At 46.9% G+C, this 24,209-nt stretch overlaps 1 protein-coding gene across 1 annotated transcript; it reads right to left on the bottom strand.

The window, feature by feature from the left end:
• Nucleotides 1-11,650: 11,650 nt before the first annotated feature.
• On the bottom strand, nt 11,651-14,547 carry LOC125552030 (mitogen-activated protein kinase 5). Its single transcript, XM_048715480.1, has 5 exons — nt 14,170-14,547; nt 13,750-13,879; nt 13,517-13,654; nt 12,902-13,418; nt 11,651-12,040 (listed from the first exon to the last, which is right to left on the bottom strand). Exons 1-5 carry the CDS (start codon nt 14,319-14,321, stop codon nt 11,868-11,870), a joined length of 1,110 nt encoding a protein of 369 aa, XP_048571437.1. The 5' UTR covers nt 14,322-14,547; the 3' UTR covers nt 11,651-11,867.
• Between the last annotated feature and the right edge of the window lie 9,662 nt (nt 14,548-24,209).

Here is a 24,209-nt window from a genome sequence, read left to right on the forward strand (position 1 = left end):
ACTAAAAATGCACAACGTCAAAGGAGGATGCTGCAACCGATGAGATGACGTGCTACAATCGATGAGGGACGACATGCTACAACCAGCAAGACAAATGTTGCAACTGGAGGGAAGAAATGTTGCAAACAATGGGACAAAATGCTGCAAGGTCGACTGAGACTTCGTTAAATCTCAGTCAACTGAGTTTTGCATGCCTGGTACGAATAACCTAGGATGAGATATGAGAAACCAAAACATCACTAGCTTCGTGACATTGGCCGCGAAGGCCATACTACACGGGGATGGAGCTGGGAGGTCGTTATTCTGCACGATGTCACCTGTACCATCAAGATGCTATCACTACCGCCCATCCCCTACCCCCCTTCCCAGGGGTGAGAAGATCACGGGAGATGTGGGGAGCCAACATAGATAGTGGTAGAAGATAATGGCTGCTCTTTGGGGTTTCTCTAAGTCCAAATTCCGAGCCAACCAAAGTACTTCCTCTGTAAAGAAATATAAGAGCGTTTAGCAGGGGGAGTATTTGTCATCTTGTCGAACACCCGCGCTTAGAGGGTGGGAGTATCTTTCTCTGCTTTATGCATAACCATTTTTCATTTAATTGACAATAGTAAAATTATGTAGCACTTGCAGGAGACACGTTAAGGGATATGTCAAAACAGGCTGAGGCTAGTGGAAACAGAAACCTAATGTGTTCATTTTAGGCTACGTTCGGTGCACAGGAACTCTGCAGGCCCAGTTTCCACAGGAATTTTTGCCAGTAAGTCTGTTCGCTCTGCAGGAATAAGGTGTGTCCATTCCACGGGAAAACACCATGGACCTGTACTTTTCATGGGAAAAATAACATCTACTCAGATCAAAGGAAATGCCCTGTTGAAGACCTATGGTTGCACTGTTCACCCAACATCACATCCTGTACCTTTTTCCATTCCATTGTTTTGCCCTCCTCCAGTCCGAACGCAGCCTTAGCGTCTAATTTGTACTAGATGCTAGGTTCATCTTAGTCTAATTTGTACATTCTAGGGATGTGTATGTGAAGGAAATATGCCCTAGAGGCAATAATAAAGTTATTATTTATTTCCTTATTTCATGATAAATGTTTATTATTCATGCTAGAATTGTATTAACCAGAAACGTAATACATGTGTGAATACATAGACAAACAGAGTGTCACTAGTATGCCTCTACTTGACTAGCTCGTTAATCAAAGATGGTTATGTTTCCTAACCATGGAAAAAGAGTTGTTATTTGATTAACGGGATCACATCATTAGGTGAATGATCTGATTGACATGACCCATTCCATTAGCTTAGCACCCGATCGTTTAGTATGTTGCTATTGCTTTCTTCATGACTTATACATGTTCCTATGACTATGAGATTATGCAACTCCCGTTTGCCGGAGGAACACTTAGTGTGCTACCAAACGTCACAACGTAACTAGGTGATTATAAAGGTGCTCTACAGGTGTCTCCAAAGGTACATGTTGGGTTGGCGTATTTCGAGATTAGGATTTGTCACTCCGATTGTCGGAGAGGTATCTCTGGGCCCTCTCGGTAATGCACATCACATAAGCCTTGCAAGCATTGCAACTAATGAGTTAGTTGTGAGATGATGTATTACGGAATGAGTAAAGAGACTTGCCGGTAATGAGATTGAACTAGGTATTGAGATACCGACGATCGAATCTCGGGCAAGTAACATACCGATGACAAAGGGAACAACGTATGTTGTTATGCGGTCTGACCGATAAAAGATCTTCGTAGAATATGTAGGAGCCAATATGAGCATCCAGGTTCCTCTATTGGTTATTGACCGGAGACGTGTCTCGGTCATGTCTACATTGTTCTCGAACCCGTAGGGTCCCGCTTAAGGTTTCGATGATAGTTATATTATGAGTTTATGCATTTTGATGTACCGAAGTTTGTTCGGAGTCCCGGATGTGATCACGGACATGATGAGGAGTCTCGAAATGGTCGAGACATAAAGATTGATATATTGGAAGCCTATATTTGGATATCGGAAGTGTTCCGGGTGAAATCGGGATTTTACCGGAGTACCGGGAGGTTACCGGAACCCCCCGGGAGGTATATGGGCCTTAGTGGGCCTTAGTGGAAGAGAGGACATGTGGCCAGGGCTGGGCCGCGCGCCCCTCCCCCCCTAGTCCGAATAGGACAAGGAGAGGGGGCCGGCGCCCCCCTTCCTTCTCTCTCTCCTCTTTCCCCCTCCCGAATCCTATTCCAACTAGGAAAGGGGGGGAATCCTACTCCCGGAGGGAGTAGGACTCCTCCTGGCGCGCCCTCTCCTGGCCGGCCGCACCCCCCTTTGATCCTTTATATACGGGGGCAGGGGGCACCCCTAGACACACAAGTTGATCCAGGTGATCATATTCTTAGCCGTGTGCGGTGCCCCCTTCCACCATAGACCTCGATAATATTGTAGCGGTGCTTAGGCGAAGCCCTGCGACGGTAGTACATCAAGATCTTCACCACGCCGTCGTGCTGACGGAACTCTTCCCCGACACTTTGCTGGATCGGAGTCCGAGGATCGTCATCGAGCTGAACGTGTGCTAGAACTCGAAGGTGCCGTAGTTTCGGTGCTTGATCGGTCGGGCCGTGAAGACGTACGACTACATCAACCACGTTGTGCTAACGCTTCCGCTGTCGGTCTACAAGGGTACGTAGATCACACTCTCCCCTCTCGTTGCTATGCATCACCATGATCTTGCGTGTGCGTAGGAATTTTTTTGAAATTACTACGTTCCCCAACAGTGGCATCCGAGCCTAGGTTTTATGTGTTGATGTTATATGCACGAGTAGAACACAAGTGAGTTGTGGGCGATATAAGTCATACTGCTTACCAGCATGTCATACTTTGGTTCAGCGGTATTGTTGGACGAAGCGGCCCGGACCGACATTACGCGTACGCTTACGCGAGACCGGTTCTCCCGACGTGCTTTGCACAAAGGTGGCTAGCGGGTGACAGTTTCTCCAACTTTAGTTGAACCGAGTGTGGCTACGCCCGGTCCTTGCGAAGGTTAAAACAGCACCAACTTGACAAACTATCGTTGTGGTTTTGATGCGTAGGTTAGATTGGTTCTTGCTTAAGCCCGTAGCAGCCACGTAAAACTTGCAACAACAAAGTAGAGGACGTCTAACTTGTTTTTGAAGGGCATGTTGTGATGTGATATGGTCAAGACATGATGCTAAATTTTATTGTATGAGATGATCATGTTTTGTAACCGAGTTATCGGCAACTGGCAGGAGCCATATGGTTGTCGCTTTATTGTATGCAATGCAATCGCGCTGTAATGCTTTACTTTATCACTAAGCGGTAGCGATAGTCATGGAAGCATAAGATTGGCGAGACGACAACGATGCTACGATGGAGATCAAGGTGTCGCGCTGGTGACGATGGTGATCACGACGGTGCTTCAAAGATGGAGATCACAAGCACAAGATGATGATGGCCATATCATATCACTTATATTGATTGCATGTGATGTTTATCTTTTATACATCTTATTTTTGCTTAGTTTGACGGTAGCATTTTAAGATGATCTCTCACTAATTATCAAGAAGTGTTCTCCCTGAGTATGCACCGTTGCGAAAGTTCTTCGTGCTGAGACACCACGTGATGATCTGGTGTGATAGGCTCTACGTTCAAATACAACGGGTGCAAAACAGTTGCACACATGGAATACTCAGGTTATACTTGACGAGCCAAGCATATACAGATATGGCCTCGGAACACGGAGACCGAAAGGTCGAGCGTGAATCATATAGTAGATATGATCAACATAGTGATGTTCACCAATGAAACTGCTCCATCTCACGTGATGATCGGACATGGTTTAGTTGATTTGGATCACGTGATCACTTAGAGGATTAGAGGGATGTCTATCTAAGTGGGAGTTCTTAAGTAATATGATTAATTGAACTTAAATTTATCATGAACTTAGTCCTGGTAGTATTTTGCAAATTATGTTGTAGATCAATAGCTCGCGTTGTTGCTTCCTCGTGTTTATTTTGATATGTTCCTAGAGAAAATTGTGTTGAAAGATGTTAGTAGCAAAGATGCGGATTGGATCCGTGATCTGAGGTTTATCCTCATTGCTGCACAGAAGAATTATGTTCTTGATGCACCGCTAGGTGACGGACCTATTGCAGGAGCAGATGCAGACGTTATGAACGTTTGGCTAGCTCAATATGATGACTATTTGATAGTTTAGTGCACCATGCTTAACGGCTTAGAATCGGGACTTCAAAGACGTTTTGAACGTCATGGACCATATGAGATGTTCCAGGAGTTGAAGTTAATATTTCAAGCAAATACCCGAGTTGAGAGATATGAAGTCTCCAACAAGTTCTATAGCTAAAAGATGGAGGAGAATCGCTCAACTAGTGAGCATGTGCTTAGATTGTCTGGGTACTACAATCGCTTGAATCAAGTGGGAGTTAATCTTCCAGATAAGATAGTGATTGACAGAATTCTCTAGTCACCATCACCAAGTTAGTAGAACTTCGTGATGAACTATAGTATGCAAGGGATGACGAAACGACTCCCGAGCTTTTCATGATGATGAAATCGATGAAGGTAGAAATCAAGAAAGAGCATCAAGTGTTGATGGTAGACAAGACCAATAGTTTCAATAAAAGGGCAAAGGGAAGAAGGGGAACTTCAAGAAGAACGGCTAGCAAGTTGCTGCTCAAGTGAAGAAGCCCAAGTCTGGTCCTAAGTCTGAGACTAAGTGCTTCTACTGCAAAGGGACTGGTCACTGGAAGCGGAACTACCCCAAGTATTTGGTGGATAAGAAGGATGGCAAAGTGAACAAAGGTATATTTGATATACAGATTATTAATGTGTATTTTACTAGTGTTCATAGCAACCCCTCGGCATTTGATACTGGTTCAGTTGCTAAGAGTAGTAACTCGAAACGGGAGTTGCAGAATGAACAGAAACTAGTTAAGGGTGAAGTGACGATGTGTGTTGGAAGTAGTTCCAAGATTGATATGATCATCATCGCACACTCCCTATACTTTCGGGATTAGTGTTGAACCTAAATAAGTGTTATTTGGTGTTTGCGTTGAGCATGAATATGATTTGATCATGTTTATTGCAATACGGTTATTCATTTAAGTTAGAGAATAATTGTTGTTCTGTTTACATGAATAAAACCTTATATGGTAACACACCCAATGAAAATGGTTCATTGGATCTCGATCGTAGTGATACACATATTCATAATATTGAAGACAAAAGATGCAAAGTTAATAATGATAGTGCAACTTATTTGTGGCACTGCCGTTTAGGTCATATTGGTGTAAAGCGCATGAAGAAACTCCATGCTGATGAGATTTTGGAATCACTTGATTATGAATCACTTGATGCTTGCGAACCATGCCTTATGGGCAAGATGACTAAGACTCCGTTCTCCGGAACAATGGAGTGAGCAACTGACTTATTGGAAATAATACATACTAATGTATGTGATCCGATGAGTGTTGAGGCTTGCGGCGGGTATCGTTATTTTCTGACATTCACAGATGATTTGAGCAAGATATGGGTATATCTACTTGATGAAACACAAGTCTGAAACATTTGAAAAGTTCAAAGAATTTCAGAGTGAAGTGAAGAATAATCGTAACAAGAAAATAAGAATTTCTACGATATGATCGCAGAGGTAAAATATTTGAAGTCACGAGTTTGGCCTTCAGTTAAAACAATGTGAAATAGTTTCACTACTCACGCCACCCGGAGCACCACAATGTAATGGTGTGTCCGAATGTCATAACTGTACTTTATTAGATATTGTGCGATCTATGATGTTTCTTACCGATTTACCACTATAGTTTTGGGGTTATGCATAGAGACAACTGCATTCACGTTAAATAGGGCACCATATAAATCCGTTGAGACGACATCGTATGAACTGTGGTTTGGTAAGAAACCAAAGTTGTTGTTTCTTAAAGTTTGGAGTTGCAATGCTTATGTGAAAATGTTTCAACCTGATAAGCTCGAACCCAAATCGGAGAAATGCGTCTTCATAGGATACCCAAAGAAGACTATTGGGTACACCTTCTAATCACATATCCAAAGGCAAAATATTCGTTGCTAAGAATGGATCCTTTCTAGAGAAGGAGTTTCTCTCGAAAGAAGTGAGTGGGAGGAAAGTAGAACTGGATGAGGTAACTGTACCTTCTCCCTTATTGGAAAGTAGTTCATCACAGAAATCTGTTCCTGTGACTACTACACCAATTAGTGAGGAAGCTAACGATGATGATCATGTAACTTCAGATCAAGTTACTACCGAATCTCGTAGGTCAACCAGAGTAAGATCCGCACCAGAGTGGTACGGTAATCCTGTTCTGGAAGTTATGTTACTAGACCATGACGAACCTGCGAACTATGAGGAAGCGATGATGAGCCCAGATTCCGTAAAATGGCTTGAGGCCATGAAATCCGAGATGAGATCCATGTATGAGAACAAAGTATGGACTTTGGTTGACTTGCCCGATGATCGGCAAGCCATTGAGATTAAATGGATCTTCAAGAGGAAGACAGACGCTGATAGTAGTGTTACTATCTACAAAGCTAGACTTGTCGAAAAAGGTTTTTGACAAAGTTCAAGGTGTTGACTACGATGAGATTTTCTCACTCGTATCGATGCTTAAAGTCTGTCCGAATCATGTTAGCAATTGCCGCATTTTATGAAATCTGGCAAATGGATAACAAAACTACAATCCTTAATGGATTTCTTAAAGAAGAGTTGTATATGATGCAACCAGAAAGTTTTGTCAATCCTAAAGGTATTAACAAAATGTGCAAGCTCCAACGATCCATCTATGGACTGGTGCAAGCATCTCAGAGTTGGAATACATGCTTTGATGAGTTGATCAAAGCATATAGTTTTATACAGACTTGCGGTGAAGCCTGTATTTACAAGAAAGTGAGTGGGAGCACTACAACATTTCTGATAAGTATATGTGAATGACATATTGTTGATCGGAAATAATGTACAATTATTCTGCAAAGCATAAAGGAGTGTTTGAAAGGAGTTTTTCAAAGAAAGACCTCGGTGAAGCTGCTTACATATTGAGCATCAAGATCTATAGAGATAGATCAAGAAGCTTGATAAGTTTTTTCAATGAGTACATACCTTGACAAGATTTTGAAGTAGTTCAAAATGGAACAGTCAGAGAAAGGGTTCTTACCTGTGTTACAAGGTATGAAATTGAGTAAGACTCAAAACCCGACCACGGCAGAAGATAGAAAGAGAATGAAAGTCATTCCCTATGCCTCAGCCATAGGTTCTATAAAGTATGTCATGCTGTGTACCAGATCTATTGTATACCCTACACTGATTTTGGCAAGGGAGTACAATAGTGATCTAGGAGTAGATCACTGGACAGCGGTCAAAATTATCCTTAGTGGAATAAGGATATGTTTCTCGATTATGGAGGTGACAAAAGGTTCGTCGTAAAGAGTTACGTCGATGCAAGTTTTGACACTGATCTAGATAACTTCAAGTCTCAATCTGGATACATATTGAAAGTGGGAGCAATTAGCTAGAGTAGCTCCGTGCAGAGCATTGTTGACATAGATATTTGCAAAATACATACGGATCTGAATATGGCAGACCCGTTGACTAAGATTCTCTCACAAGCAAAACATGATCACACCTAAGTACTCTTTGGGTGTTAATCACATAGCGATGTGAACTAGATTACTGAATCTAGTAAACCCTTTGGGTGTTGGTCACATGGCGATGTGAACTATGGGTGTTAATCACATGATGATGTGAACTATCGATGTTAATCACATGATGATGTGATCTAGATTATTGACTCTAGTGCAAGTGGGAGATGAAGGAAATATGCCCTAGAGGCAATAATAAAGTTATTATTTATTTCCTTATTTCATGATAAATGTTTATTATTCATGCTAGAATTGTATTAACCGGAAACGTAATACATGTGTGAATACATAGACAAACAGAGTGTCACTAGTATGCCTCTACTTGACTAGCTCGTTAATCAAAGATGGTTATGTTTCCTAACCATGGACAAAGAGTTGTTATTTGATTAACGGGATCACATCATTAGGTGAATGATCTGATTGACATGACCCATTCCATTAGCTTAGCACCCGATCGTTTAGTATGTTGCTATTGCTTTCTTCATGACTTATACATGTTCCTAATTTATTTCCTTATATCATGATAAATGTTTATTATTCATGCTAGAATTGTATTAACCGGAAACGTAATACATGTGTGAATACATAGACAAACAGAGTGTCACTAGTATGCCTCTACTTGACTAGCTCGTTAATCAAAGATGGTTATGTTTCCTAACCATGGACAAAGAGTTGTTATTTGATTAACGGGATCACATCATTAGGTGAATGATCTGATTGACATGACCCATTCCATTAGCTTAGCACCCGATCGTTTAGTATGTTGCTATTGCTTTCTTCATGACTTATACATGTTCCTATGACTATGAGATTATGCAACTCCCGTTTGCCGGAGGAACACTTTGTGTGCTACCAAACGTCACAACGCAACTGGGTGATTATAAAGGTGCTCTACAGGTGTCTCCAAAGGTACATGTTGGGTTGGCGTATTTCGAGATTAGGATTTGTCATTCCGATTGTCGGAGAGGTATCTCTGGGCCCTCTCGGTAATGCACATCACATAAGCCTTGCAAGCATTGCAACTAATGAGTTAGTTGTGAGATGATGTATTACGGAACGAGTAAAGAGACTTGCCGGTAACGAGATTGAACTAGGTATTGAGATATTGATGATCGAATCTCGGGCAAGTAACATACCGATGACAAAGGGAACAACGTATGTTGTTATGCGGTCTGACCGATAAAAGATCTTCGTAGAATATGTAGGAGCCAATATGAGCATCCAGGTTCCGCTATTGGTTATTGACCGGAGACGTGTCTCGGTCATGTCTACATTGTTCTCGAACCCGTGGGGTCCGCACGCTTAAGGTTTCGATGACAGTTATATTATGAGTTTATGCATTTTGATGTACCGAAGTTTGTTCGGAGTCCCGGATGTGATCACGGACATGACGAGGAGTCTCGAAATGGTCGAGACATAAAGATTGATATATTGGAAGCCTATATTTGGATATCGGAAGTGTTCCGGATGAAATCGGGATTTTACCGGAGTACCGGGAGGTTACCGGAACCCCCCGGGAGGTATATGGGCCTTAGTGGGCTTTAGTGGAAGAGAGGAGAGGTGGCCAGGGCTGGGCCGCGCGCCCCTCCCCCTAGTCCGAATAGGACAAGGAGAGGGGGCCGGCGCCCCCCTTCCTTCTCTCTCTCCTCTTTCCCCCTCCCGAATCCTATTCCAACTAGGAAAGGGGGGGAATCCTACTCCCGGAGGGAGTAGGACTCCTCCTGGCGCGCCCTCTCCTGGCCGGCCGCACCCCCCCTTTGATCCTTTATATACGGGGGCAGGGGGCACCCCTAGACACACAAGTTGATCCAGGTGATCATATTCTTAGCCGTGTGCGGTGCCCCCTTCCACCATAGACCTCGATAATATTGTAGCGGTGCTTAGGCGAAGCCCTGCGACGGTAGTACATCAAGATCGTCACCACGCCGTCATGCTGACGGAACTCTTCCCCGACACTTTGCTGGATCGGAGTCCGGGGATCGTCATCGAGCTGAACGTGTGCTAGAACTCGGAGGTGCCGTGGTTTAGGTGCTTGATCGGTCGGGCCGTGAAGACGTACGACTACATCAACCGCGTTGTGCTAACGCTTCCGCTGTCGGTCTACAAGGGTATGTAGATCACACTCTCCCCTCTCGTTGCTATGCATCACCATGATCTTGCGTGTGCGTAGGAATTTTTTTGAAATTACTACGTTCCCCAACAGTATGCACTGACGTTGAGATTCCTGTAAGAATACTATGATCAAAATGGTACTCCAAGGTCCTATAAGAAACATAGTAAATCCTAAATACTGCTGCTTTTCATATATATAGACATATAAACTGCATTCTCAATATCAGGTGAGCATCCACCTTTTTTTGAAAAGGGGGAACTCCCCGGCCTCTGCATCAGAACGATGCATACGACCACCTTTATAGATAAATAAAGAGGTTCAACAAGGTCTTACAGTCTGAAATCAAAATAACGGCAAGCTCACGAAGAGCCACAACGCCAAACACAAATGCCAATAGGCCACAACCGGCTAGCATAACAAAGATAGGTAAACTAATCGCCTATCCTATTACATGACCGCCAGTCAAATCGGTTGAAGATATCCCGAGCTACCATCTCCCAGCGGATAGACCCAGTAACCAAACGCTCCCTGGCCTCCGTCGGAGTCAGTAACAACCACATACGGATCAGCGTAGTGGCTCGGAAAATAACCTGCAAAAAATGAATATTTGTTGTTCTGTTAAAAGCCAAATCATTTTTGCAGTTCCAAATTGCCCACCACAAAGCACATACTCCTACGCGAATGTGTCTAGCTGTTTCGGACTCTATCCCAACAAGCCACGTTCCAAATAACGTACTGCCAGAATTCGGAGGAGAGATGTTAAAGGCAATGTGCACCGTGTGCCACAACACTTTGGCCAACGGGCAATCAAAGAATAAGTGCTTGATAGTTTCATCCCGATCACAGAAAGTACACCTAGTAGATCTTGTCCAGTTGCGCTTTACCAAGTTATTCTTTGTTAGAATGACTTGTTTATGTACAAACCACATAAACACTTTAATTTTCAAAGGAACTTTGACTTTCCAAACATATTTGGAACTAGGAATGACACTAGAGTTAATGACATCGATATACATCGATTTAACTGTGAACTCTCCAGACCTAGTAAGTTTCCAGCACAACTGATCGGACTGATGAGATAGCTGAACCTCCATCAGTCTACTCACCAAATGGAGCCACGCTTCCCACTGGTTGCCAACAAGCGTCCTCCTAAACTGAATATTAAGGGGAATGCACTGCAAAATCGTTGCAACAAAAGCATCACGTCGTCGAACAATACTATACAGGGACGGATACTGAAGCGCCAGCGACGTTTCACCAAGCCAAGTATCCTCCCAGAAGCGAGTGGTGGTGCCATTACCGACTATAAACTTTGTCTTATTAAAGAAGGCCGCTTTGACTCTCATAAGTCCCTTCCAAAAAGGCGAGTCAGTCGGTCTCACTGTCACCTGGGATAAAGTCTTGGACTGCAGATACTTACTACGTAGAATTTGCGCCCACGTGGCCTCAGTCTCAACTGATAATATATACAGCCACTTACTAAGAAGACATCTGTTTTTGACTTCAAGATTCTCAATACCAAGACCCCCCTGGTCCTTTGGTCGACAGATGATATCCATTTGGCAAGTCTGTATTTTCTCTTTAGTTCATCACTTTGCCAGAAGAATCGGGATCGATAGAAGTCCAACCTTTTCCTAACACCAACTGGGACTTCGAAAAAAGATAAGAGAAACATTGGCATACTCGTGAGCACCGAATTAATCAGAATCAATCGGCCTCCATATGACATGAGTTTGCCCTTCCAGCAACTCAGTTTCTTCTCAAACCGATCCTCGATACACTTCCATTCTCTGTTTGTCAGCTTACGATGGTGAATGGATACCTGATTAATAAAAACCATTTCTTCATAAACTAGAGAATGATTTGCCCTCAAATCATGCTCCAAACTTTTTATTCGCACAGCTGAGGGACAAAGGTTTGAAGAAGCAGCAACAACTTACACAGAATAAACAAACAAATGCAGTGCGCAATCTAGCATGTTCTTTGATCTTACTCCTATTTACAGACAGTTTTATACCGAAATCATACTGTTGAGGGTTGGGTAACTAGGAATGAATCATCTAGTATCGGAAGTTGGGGTTCAACTCCAGGGCTTCGTTGAATATGAGTTGCTTCATCTGGTCTTCCGTCAAAGGGTGCTGCTCGAAGTCGAAGGAGAAGGGGTCCGTGCAGATGGGCTCGTCGGCGACGTCGTGAAGCCGCTCTAGGTACGGGTGCTCCAACGCCTCTTCAACTGCATCACAATAGCAAATTCAGTAAGAATCCACACCAGTAAGACACTAATTAACTGATGAGACATAACTTTCTACCTGACAAGAGCTCTGATACTCCTTATTCAATGAAAATGGCAAAAAAATTGCCTTGTTTCAAAAAACAAAAAAACTTTCTACGTGACAAGAGCAATTTCAGTGAGAATGCATACTAAGACATCAAGTATAACCGAAGAAAAATAAAATGTACTCCCTCCGTCCTGTAGTGTCAAAAACACTATTATGAGACTGGGGGACTATATAATGACAAAAACACTTCTATATTATGAGACGGACGGTTTGCTTCCTAGCCTTCTTTTCACTAGAATTGTCTGGTCGACGTCTCAAAAAGCTACTTTTATTATTGCTGTTGTGAAACAGATACAGGAATCTAGCCTTTGAGAGTAGCTGCAGCAGATCTCTTCCATCCATATCTGTTGCCAAAAACAGATACGTTTTCTTCTAAAAAAAGTGTGATTCTGCACTACACGCACAGCCCTTGTCGTCTACAGGAGATACTACTAGCTCCAAAGATAGGCAAAGAAAGATCTTTTCTTAATCAAGTGGGCAGCACACATGGTTTTTGTCTAAAAAGGGAGCACATGTCCACATGCAGTAAACTTAAATATACGGGCCGAAGTGGCTGCAGATTGCATCTACTCCTACTTATACCCAGCACAAAGATGTTTTTAGCACTGACACTGACCCCAACGCTGGCCGTACAAAGCCAGTCAACAAAGCACGGCGCTCTAACAGCAGCAGCATTGCGTGCAGTGCGGTGCGGCGCTACGAAATTCACACGTGAAGATCAAAGCAGAGTGACGCGGACGTGGGACGCAACGCACCTGTGATCCTCTGCAGCGGGTTAAAGGTGAGCATCCTCTCGATGAGGTCCAGCGCGGCGGGCTGCACCTTGGGGAACTGGCCCGGGAAGGACCGGCGAGGGAACTGCGGCAGGTGCCTCATGTACCTCCTGGCGTCCTCGTTCCGGATGAATCCCAGGTCGTCGTCGGTGGGGGTGCCGATCACCTCCGTGATGAGCCGCATCTGGTGCATGTGGTCCCTCCCCGGGAAGAGCGGCGCGCGGTTGATGAGCTCCATGAAGATGCAGCCGACGGACCAGACGTCGATGGCCGCGGAGTAGTCGGTGGAGTTGAGCAGCAGCTCCGGGGCCCGGTACCACCGCGTGACCACGTACTCCGTCATCATGTCGCTCTCCGATGACGGCCGCGCCAGGCCGAAGTCGCAGATCTTGAGGTCACAGTTGGCGTTCAGCAGCAGGTTGCTCGGCTTGAGGTCGCGGTGGATCACGTTCGCCGAGTGGATGTACTTGAGGCCGCGCAGCAGCTGGTACAGGAAGTACTGGAAGCCACCCAAGAACACCATGGTGCATGAATATACGGATCAAATTGTCACAAACATGAACAAAATCGATGGCTTATTTCTCTTCTCTTTACTACCTGGCAGTGTTCTTCCGAGAGTTCTTGGTTGGAGCGGATGATGTGGTGGAGGTCCGTGTCCATGAGCTCAGTGGCGATGTAGACGTCGTTGAAGGACTGCGGGATCGCCGGCGGGATCACATCTCGGAGGCCTACTATCTGCATCCATGTAGAGTAACAGGTTAGCGCCTGAATTGCCGAATTCAGTCAGATACATACACACATCTGAAGCGGAAGAGATAGATGCTGATTACGTTCTCGTGGTCGAGGTGCCTGAGGAGCTTGATCTCCCGGAGCGTGCGCTTGGCGTCCATGTTGTTGTCGAAGGCGTTGGCGATCTTCTTGATTGCCACCATCTCCCTCGTCTCGAAGTTCATCACCGAGCTGCGCCCACGCAACCACAAGTGGAATTTCAGGACAAGATTAAGCACCACCAACCGCAGAGCACTAACAGATTACTAACATATTTGCTCAACTGATAAAAATATAGTGCGACTAAACTAGTGTTGTTCAGAGAAAGGAGTGAATTGGCCTAATCCCATCTTTCCCCATGGCCAGAGGCCCAGAGCCAATCCCCCCTCTGTTTTCCGATCAGAGCCGCAACGGCTTGACCAAACCTGGCAAGAAATCGATGGTGATTGAGGAGCAAATTAAGACGGGCGGAACGTACGTACCAGACGATCCCGTAGGCGCCGCGGCCGATGGGCATGATCGGCGGCTGGTACTTGGCCGTGATCTCGAACTGGTTGCCGAATATGTTGTAGAGGAGGAAGCGGCCGCCGTGCGTCATCGTCGGCCGGAACTCGGCCACCGGAGCGCCGTCCATTCTCAAGCACAGCCAAGAAACTCTCAAAACCCAATCACAGGAGCGAGGCAACACGCACGCACGCACGCGCAACGGGATGAGGCTGAGGCTGAGCTGATGATTGACTTTATCCCGGCTCTCGATTCTTGTAGGGGCGAGGAGGAGAGAATTATAAATAGAAAAGGGCGGCTCCGCTAATGCTCTCGGCCCAGCTGAGGAAGGTAGCGAGAAAGCGAGCGGGAGCACACCACAGCTGCTGTGCTGTGCTGGTGCGCGCGGTCTCTGGCTCTTTTCTGTGCGTATCGCCCGGGAATTGAGGGGCCGGGACGGACGGCCCGATGGAGGCCGCCTCGTGGCAGCGCGCTCATCGGACGGCTCGGAGGGTTCAACGGTCAACCGGCAGCAGCTGCTGCTCTCTTGTATGGACGCGCGCTGCACGCACCAACCGGGTCGGGCTGGACCGGGAGCGGCGTGGCTGGCGGGTGGGGCCGCGCTTGTCAGTTTGTGTGGATTGCGCGTGTCGCAGGGTGTCGAGGTTGAGGGCGTGGAAATCCAGGGGCCGATGGGGACGGAGCGGATGGAAGGTAGTAGCAGCCGACGCGTTATTGTTTTGCTTGGCGAGTCTGCTGGGTGTGGTGCCATTTGACCCACCGGTCGCCTGGTTTTTTTCTCTGGCTTTTCTTGGGCACCGTGGAAACGCTCCGGTTCGGAAGTCTACGCTCCAAATCTGGAGACTGGGCAATCCTGCGTCCCGGTCAAGAGGGGTAAGAGTCGTGGAATCACATACCCACTACGTCCCATACATGAGAAGTTTTTTTTTTACTCTACTGCAATGTCAAAAATTGTCTTATGTCAAAAAAAGTCTTACATTATGGGACGGAGGGAGTAGTATTTCTCTTGAGACGCGTACCATGAGTGATTCGTTATTCTCTTTTTTTGCTATATCAAAGTAGGGATGCAAGCATGTGAGCTGGGCAGATCCTCCAAGGGCTTCAAGCTGTGTCGGTTAGTGATACTTGGCAGCATGGCGCTGCGGTGTATCAATGGCGATCACGACGTGTTCAGCTGTTTGCGCGCAGGGAGGAGGTGCCGTTGGGCGCCATGGTGGCGTCGACAATAGCTGGACCGAGCAAGGTTGATGCATCAGTACAATTCTGAAGATGGAGCGATAGCAGTTGGCAGCGGCGGCCTCTGAGAGCACGCCGGACCAGTGTGTGCCCCAGACCCGGCAAGTGGCTATGTTGGGGTCTCAGGTCTTAGATGTTAGGCTTGGCTGCGATGTCTGTTTGGTATTAGGCTCAGGCTATGTGCGCCCCTTCATCAACTGGATAGGTGCAGTGACAGTTTGTTACTTAGAAGACGGCTTTAGTCTTACTATTGTATGACTTTGTAAGGTCTTGTGAGAATAATTAATAAAGTGGCCGTATGCATCGCCCAGATGCAGAGGCCGGGGGTCATTCTCCTTTTAAAAAAAAGGTGAGCTGGGAGACCACATCACACTATAATGTAGGCTACGAGGTTTTGTAGGTTGTTCTACCGTGGAAAGATACCTTTGTTGGAGGAAATTATCCAAGTGACAACACTATCATTTCATGCTCTTCACATCGTAAGCAATCTTCATTGTGTCACCTCTAGTTGAAAGGTTTGGGATAGAGGCCACAAATCGTCGATGAATAGGCCTCGTGATGCTGAGAAGCGCAGCGCTGCACGCAGCGGCATCGACGGCGCGCAATTCTTCGCAATTCACACCAGGATAACATGCTAGTTAGAGTATAGTGGGCGTTGGAGTTTGGTTTGCAGTGTATATAAAGTTGAAAGCTAACTGTACGTTCTGGCAGAATGCATTGTATCATGGGACTTTTGGCTCGAACTTGCAGGGTCACAGACCACTTTTGGTTGTAGGAGAACCAGTACACGTTCTCGGAGATCGTGTAGACCGACGCATGAACGCCAGGGGCTGGATCTGGCCATTTTCTGAACATGGCGTCGCCTGGAGAAGGGCCGCCTCCACTCAAACAACAACCACCAACACCGCTCAAAAAATTTGAATCACTGAGTAGCGAACAGGAGGGGACGAATTAGACAACCGAACACCATGGAAAAAAGAACAGAAGCAAACTGGGAGGAGACGAAGCAGGGAGGGAATCACTCACCCGTCAGCCATGGCGGCTGCCGCCTCCTCTCCAATCGCCGGAACAAGCTCCACTCGGGACTTCGTATCCGTGTCTGAAGTCAGTTAAGTTATTGTCTTTGAATCGGTATATCGGGTATGGATGTGCATGCCTGCACATAAGGTACACACCACCCCCTAGCTAGTATGGCAGAGAGAGAGATGACTTTTTGCGGACCATTTCTCACCTTTATACTTTTTGTGGACCATCCTCCTCTGCTAGGATAGGCTCCCTGTACGTCCTAGCCCTGTATTTCCTCTTGTATCTTGATTAAATTAGACCAACAATGGATATGCGCAGATCACCATGATAAAAGCGTGTGGTTAGATGCAGTGTCCAGATGCCGCTGCGTCCAGAACGTCCACTCTGCCGTGATGCTTCTTTAGTTTAGGAGATCAAATCTCTGATCAAGAGTGAGATGAAGATAGAGATTATAGCTATCCGGCGTCAGACGAATAATGTTAGCCATGAACTTGCTAGGATTGGCTGTATGGTGGTTAAAACAACAGTCTGGTTGCATTCAGGATCGAATGGGGTTGTAAAACAAAGTCAGGTCCTTCTAATCTAGATTGATGAAAGGATCGAGAAGAGGTGTCTAGAGAGAGGGGGGGATTAGACACTAAGTGCCAAAAGTTGCAGTTTTTAATTTTTCTTAAGTTGAAGTGGAGTTTAGGCACAAGTTTAACAAACACAATACATATCAAGCAAGCATGCAAAGAGTATATGAGCAGTGAAAAGTAAAGCATGCAACTTGCAAGAATGTAAAGGGAAGGGTTTGGAGAATTCAAACGCAATTGGAGACACAGATGTTTTTGTCGTGGTTCTGATAGGTGGTGCTATCGTACATCCACGTTGATGGAGACTTCAACCCACGGAGGGTAACGGTTGCGCGAGTCCACGGAGGGCTCCACCCACGAAGGGTCCACGAAGAAGCAACCTTGTCTATCCCATCATGGCCATCGCCCACGAAGAACTTGCCTCACTAGCGGTAGATCTTCACGAAGTAGGCGATCTCCTTGCCCTTACAAACTCCTTGGTTCAACTCCACAATCTTTGTCGGAGGCTCCCAAGTGACACCTAGTGTCGGTGTCAAAACCGGCGGATCTCGGGTAGGGGGTCCCGAACTGTGCGTCTAGGCCGGATGGTAACAGGAGGCAAGGGACACGAAGTTTTACCCAGGTTCGGGCCCTCTCGATGGAGGTAAAACCCTATGTCCTGCTTGATTAATATTGATGATATGGGTAGTACAAGAGTAGATCTACCACGAGATCAGAGAGGCTAAACCCTAGAAGCTAGCCTATGGTATGATTGTTGATGTGTATGTTGTTCTACGGACTAAAACCCTCCGGTTTATATAGACGCCGAAGAAGGTTAGGATTACATAGAGTCGATTACAATGGTAGGAGATCTGAACATCCGTATCGCCAAGCTTGCCTTCCACGCCAAGGAAAGTCCCCTCCGGACACGGGACATAGTCTTCAATCTTGTATCTTCATAGTCCAGGAGTCCGGCTGAAGGTATAGTTCGGCTATCCGAACACCCCTAATCCAGGACTCCCTTAGTAGCCCCCGAACCAGGCTTCAATGACGATGAGTCCGGCGCGCAGATTGTCTTCGGCATTGCAAGGCGGGTTCTCCTCCAAATTCCGTGTACCTATTTGAATAAAGTCCGGTTTCTTGTAGATGTTGCGCTCCTTGGCTTCTACGCTCAATAATGGCCGTCTCCCACGTGTCAAACGAATATGAAAAGTCTGAGTGTTTTTACATTCACACCCCTAGCCGCGTAAATGAGCTGCCCTACTTAAGGGGACGAGGATTTAGATCCAATCCACACCTTCTCCCATCCACGAGTGTTCATCAGAGCGCATCCGACAAAGGTCCATTCCACCATGGCCAGCCGCCGCAACTCCTCCGCTCGCCCTTCTAGCCCTAAGCCTGGATATTGGGAGAGATGTTCTACTCCGCATAGCGAGCTAGTGACGCTCCAGACCAAGGGATTTCTCCCCCGGCCTATATGGTCCCGGTTCGAGCTGGTCTTGCCGTCTACAACGGCGGAGAGCAAGCAGAGAATGCCCCTAATCCATCCAAAGGAGAGCGGGTGTGCCTTGTCCCTTACTTAATAAGGAGGCTCGGATTTCCCATCCACCCATTTCTCCGGGGGCTGCTGGAGTTCTACGGCCTCCAGCTACATCATCTCACGCCCGCCTTAGTATTGCATATCGCAGGCTTTGTAGCCCTCTACGAGCTGTTCTTGGGTATTGAAGCTCATTTCGGACTATGGAAGGATCTATTTTGCCTCGTGCCCCGTTCCAAGAAAGGGTCAATGTATCAAGTGGGCGGAACCGAAGTATGGCGCATCGCCGGGACCGGATATCTGTCCGGAACCCCAAAGAAGGCGTCCGAAGATTGGCCCTCGGAATGGTTCTATATAGAAGACGTCCCGCTGCCGGATCCTGTCCGGATCGGCCTCCCAGAATTCGATAGTGCTCCCTTAAAGAAGCGCCTAAGCTGGCGTCCATGGAGCCCTCAAAGGGAAAGTGACAGGGACATCGTTTACCTGATGGGCCGAATAAGATTGTTGGCCCATTCCGGACTAACCATGATCAGAGTTATGGCCGAATGCATCATGCGGGGGGTGCAGCCGCTTCAGTATAGAAGTCACCCCATGTGGGATTTCAACGGGGAGGACGACGCCACCCGCTACGCCCGTAAAGGGTCAGATTCAGTTGCCGCTCTATTAAAGATCTTGTCCACTTTGTACAAGGGAGAAGAGGAGGAATTTCTCCGCGTCAACCCATAGGGTGGATTCTCTATGCACAATCTCCCAAGCTGGGTAAGTGGTCGCATTTACTTGCTCATCCGTTTAGTGTTCCCATTGTTAAATACTTAGTCTGATGACTTCAACGCAGGAACTGCGCTGGGCTATTAAGGAAATAAGCAGCCCGCCTCCACAACCCGAGGACCCAGGACGGTCTCTCGACCCGGCCTCTCAAGAGGATCCGGACATATCTGTGGAGCTGATTGATGGAGTGTTCCATCAATTGAGCGAGGACAACGCCTTGGTGGCCATTACGGCCGATTACCCAGGGCTAATCCTGACGCCCCAGGTACTTGAGATCGAAGTCCCAGTACCCCGGATAGGGGTCCGTCCACACGTGTTCAATTTCCTAACTGCAACCGAACTCTGCAGGGGAGGTTTTTGAGGCGGAAGGCCGAACCTGTGGCGACAAGCCAACGAGGGGCCGCAGGGCCCCGTGGGTAGAAAAGAGGTGCAGTCCGGACCGAGGCATCATCGCAATTGTATGGCACGCCCCTTTATCCCAGTTGTTATACCTTCGAGGCACATTTGACACTCATGCCCTCTTCAGGACAAAGAGACCTCGCCGGACTATATCCGGAGAGGCTGCCAATCGCGCCTCCACCAGCCAGGCTCCAAAGCCTGGTCCGGGGCGGAGGCGAACGCAAGGCGTGTGCCGGACGTTCCTCCGACGGAGGATGTGGACGGGTTGTCTGCCACCAACTCTGAGGTGGAAAGCGCCATGAACCACAGGCGTCGCCGGACAATTCTTCGCGACGCTTGCTTCTCCCAAGAGGCGTTAGATGCCTTCAATTCGGGAGCTGCGCACCTCCGTGCTGCTCAAAATGGTCTAGCCAGAGCCACGGAGCAATATGCAAAAGACATACGGGTAAGAAAATTTTGGTAAATATATATGTAGCAGTAGCCCCCAAGACTTGAAACAGTTAGAATAACTGGTTTAAGGATCATTTGATATGCAGGTTCTTACAGAAAAGAATTCCCTATTGTCCCAGGAGCTGGAAGAGTGCAAATCCCAACTGGAGGCCGCACTAGCCATGGCAGGGGAGCCTAAGGAGGCCCCCTCTGGTAATAGACATTTCGAAAGATAAGTATTTTGCGAAGCACGGCTTTGGTGCGAATCTGACAAATAGAATTGCAGATGGCGCCAGATTGAATCCGGAAAAGCAACATCTCCTACGCCAGCTAAAGGCTGGTGAGAGGGTGCTATTAAAGGTGATGGGGGAGAAGAACATTCTCCAAGATGCCAACACCCGGCTGGGCGTCGAGCTGAAAGATGTTCGTGCCCAGCTATCAGACTCCGTGAAGGAGAATCAGCGGCTTCGGCGTGGCATATTTAGTAAGTGCTTGAACGAACCTTTTGAAAGAAAGTTCGGCGGGGAAGTCGACTGACAAAGCAATGTCTGTAGGTGTGTTAACAGGTCGTCCGGCGGAGGAGATGCCTGGTTCTATGGGTGACCTTCTTCCCGAGCTGTCGCAACTGCTCGATCGAGTTCGGCAGGCGATGCGAGGCGTCGCCCAGGCCCTGTGGCCATCCGTCTCCATGCCCGAAGGTATTGGAGAGCTTGCGGAGAAGCTAAAGGGAGCACGGCGGCACTTCCAATTGTGGAAGATATCATCCTACCGTCAAGGCGCTAGGGAGGCCTGGGCCATGGTGAAGACGCGGTACTCAAAGGCTGACCCCAACCATATGGCCGAGGTCGGTCCTATAGGGCCCGATGGGAAAGAGATCCCTGTAAGCTTAGTGTACGACCAAGTAGAGTTGGCTGCAAAGTCCTCCTAGAAGGAATGTAAATTAGACAGCCTGTTAGATGGTATTGAAGAGGAATACAATCAGTCAAAATGACTATGTAATCGAATTGACATTTATAATGCCTTCTAGCCGGATTGTAGATCATTTTTCATGGCCGACCTTTTCGCTTCAACCTCGGGGCCTGACGGTCCGGAGTGTGTCCGAATTCCCATGCGGTTATATAGGAACCGGGGAATGCGTGGAGACCAGGCGTAGGGGTCATTAGTGCGTGAACAGACAAGTGCCCGACTAGTTATGTTATATTACATGGTTAGTAAGAAACATCTTCCAGGGAGAATAGTTTCGTTAGGGGTTCCTTTCCCTGGGGGAGGGGCATGCCCTAAAGTGCATGTCCATGCTGCAAAAATAAACGCAGGAAAAACGCCTGGGGCACATAGATAAAGAAAAAGATCATCTTTAGTTCACCGACCGAATATTCTCTTAAGAACGCTAGCTTTCGGCTTCACCCAGTCTGAGGTACACGTCCGGCTGATCCGGCAGTAACAATCACAGAGGTGCGTCCTTTACCACCTAGCCGAATAATCGGGAATGTAGGGGTAAGCACAGGAGCCAGGCAACCCAGCTTGGCCAAAACTTAAGTCACATCGATGCATATAATGGTGAATAAAAGGTACATGCGGAAGTTTGACACATGTGTTAGGCATGAAGCCCGTATAAATAAGCTTCTGTTTAAAGAAGCCCCTAGGTTTACTGAGCGCGGATAGCGCGTCAATTTGTGAGCCTTTAAAGGTTATAAGAGAGAGAAAAAGGGAGAAGGAGAGAAATGTAAGACGGACAGTATATAAAAAATGGACAGAGTAAGGAGACGAACACAGGATCCGGCGCTAGGCATAGAATCTTCGGAGACGGGCTGCGTTCCATGGGTTCGGCTCGAGTCAGTTATCCTATGCGTTTCGCAGGTGGTACGCTCCACCAGTCAGGACTTGGTCAATTATGAAGGGACCTTCCCACTTGGGCTTGAGTTTGTCCTTTTTCTTGTCCGGCAGGCGTAGAACTAATTCGCCAACATTGTAATTTGGTATCTTCGAGCTTGCTGTTGATAGAATACGGAACGGGCTTTCGCCACGTCACGCTCCTCCTCTAATGCATCCAAACTATCCCGCCGATCGAGCTCGGCTTCTCTTTCCTCGTACATGCGCACTCGAGATGAGTCATGAATTATGTCGCAAGGCAGAACTGCCTCTGCGCCATACACCATGAAGAATGATGTGTATCCGGTGGTGCGATTCGGCATGGTCCGCAGCCCCCAGAGTACAGAGTCGAGCTCCTCTACCCAGTGCGTGTTAGATTCCTTGAGGGACCACACTAGTCTGGGTTTGATGCCGCTCATGATAAGACCATTTGCACGTTCGACCTGGCCGTTAGTTTGTGGGTGATAGACGGAAGCATAATCGAGCTTTATGCCCATGTTTTTGCACTAGAGTTTTACCTCGTCGGTCGTAAAGTTCGTGCCATTATCAGTGATGATGCTGTGGGGGACGCCGTAACGGTGTACAACCCCGGATATGAAGTCTATCACAGGTCCGGATTCAGCCGTCTTAACAGGCTTGGCTTCTATCCATTTGGTGAACTTATCCACCATGACCAGTAAGTATTTGTGCTTGTGGGTTTCGCCTTTAAGGGGTCCAACCATATCAAGCCCCGAGACCGCAAAGGGCCAAGTGATGGGGATAGTTTGGAGGGCGGTGGGTGGCATATGGCTTTGGTTTGCAAAGAGCTGGCAGCCGGCGCATCGTTGGACTAAGTCCTGAGCGTCTTCCCGGGCCGTCAGCCAATAAAAGCCTGTACGGAAGGCCTTGCTTACCAGGGACCGGGCTGCAGCGTGATGACCACCGAGTCAGGCATGGATTTCAGCCAGGAGATTCCACCCCTCCTCTTCGGAGATGCATCTTTGAAGGACTCCGGTAGTGCTTTTCTTATAAAGCTCTCCCTCGTGGACTCTGTATGTAGCGACCCGACCCGAATGGGTCAAGTCTCTGTGCTTAAGTGTCATCCCTGGATCGGTATGCTGACACACACAGTACTCGAGGATTTATAACAGAGGTAAATCACATGTAAAAGTAACGTAAATACTATTACCTCAATCCATAATAGCGGAAGCAACAAGGTTGTGGATTCCCATCAACACCAACGGCAAAGTTGATGTAGAAATCGTAACCCTAACGTATCACTTACTCGTCGTAAGATAATCCTGCAACATGAGACGTTGCAGCCACAGAGGGTCAGTACATTGAATGTACTGGCAAATTCACACCATAGAGAATGATGAATAAAGACTATCACTACATGCATATTTGGCTGGTGGAAAAGCTCTATGGTTATAAGGTTTTTGCGTAAAGCCAATTTTTCCCTACTACAAAGGAATACATTTTAATTAACTATCATGGTGGTTGTTGAACATTGAGAATGGTTGAAAGCATTCTCAATCCCAATTAAGTAAGATCATTAAACCCAACAATATTCATTTAAAGTAGCGTGATGAGATCAACAGGATAATCCAAGAACTAGATACTCAAGATGTCCATAACCGGGGACACGGCTAATCATGATTAGTTTATACACTCTGCAGAGGTTTGCGCACTTTTCCCCACAAGACTCGATCGCCTCCGTTGGATTTCTCGCACTACATGGTGTTTGAGAAATGGATGACCGAGACACAGTCTTTCAGAAGCGCTAGCACCTTACGTTGGATAGACCGGTACACCTACTTTTCCCTACATCTGCTAGTCTACCCTGTAAGAGTTCGTACGAATTAATCAACTATGCCAGAGCCCATAATGGCTTGTGGCTGCACATGGAAGTTTCTAGTATGAATAATCTCATGATCCCTTTGAGCCTGGGTGGCGGTCTAAAATAAAACAGGCAAGTCCTGGATTACCCAGGTGCCTAGACAGGCAATCCTAGAATAACCAGGTGCCTCAATCCACCCAGATGTGTGTTTAAGTTGCCACCTTAAGTGAACCATCAATTAACAATCTCACATCTGTCATGGATACTCTCAAAACCCAATCCACGTCTACTAGCATAGCATGGCATAATAAGCAAACGTAGAAGTAACTCCCAAGGGTTTGATAATAAACAGGTAATAGGTACTACCTCATCTACTTCCCA

The sequence above is a fragment of the Triticum urartu genome, chromosome 4 (assembly GCF_003073215.2).
Source record: "Triticum urartu cultivar G1812 chromosome 4, Tu2.1, whole genome shotgun sequence".
Classification (NCBI taxonomy): domain Eukaryota; kingdom Viridiplantae; phylum Streptophyta; class Magnoliopsida; order Poales; family Poaceae; genus Triticum; species Triticum urartu.

Excerpts from the sequence above, each read along its gene's own strand:
- LOC125552030 (XM_048715480.1), bottom strand. The coding sequence starts at position 14,321 with ATGGACGGCGCTCCGGTGGCCGAGTTCCGGCCGACGATGACGCACGGC. Across the intron at positions 13,655-13,749 it reads GGCACCTCGACCACGAGAAC|ATAGTAGGCCTCCGAGATGT; the intron begins GTAATCAGCATC and ends ACATGGATGCAG. Across the intron at positions 12,041-12,901 it reads CCCGCTGCAGAGGATCACAG|TTGAAGAGGCGTTGGAGCAC; the intron begins GTGCGTTGCGTC and ends ATTGTGATGCAG.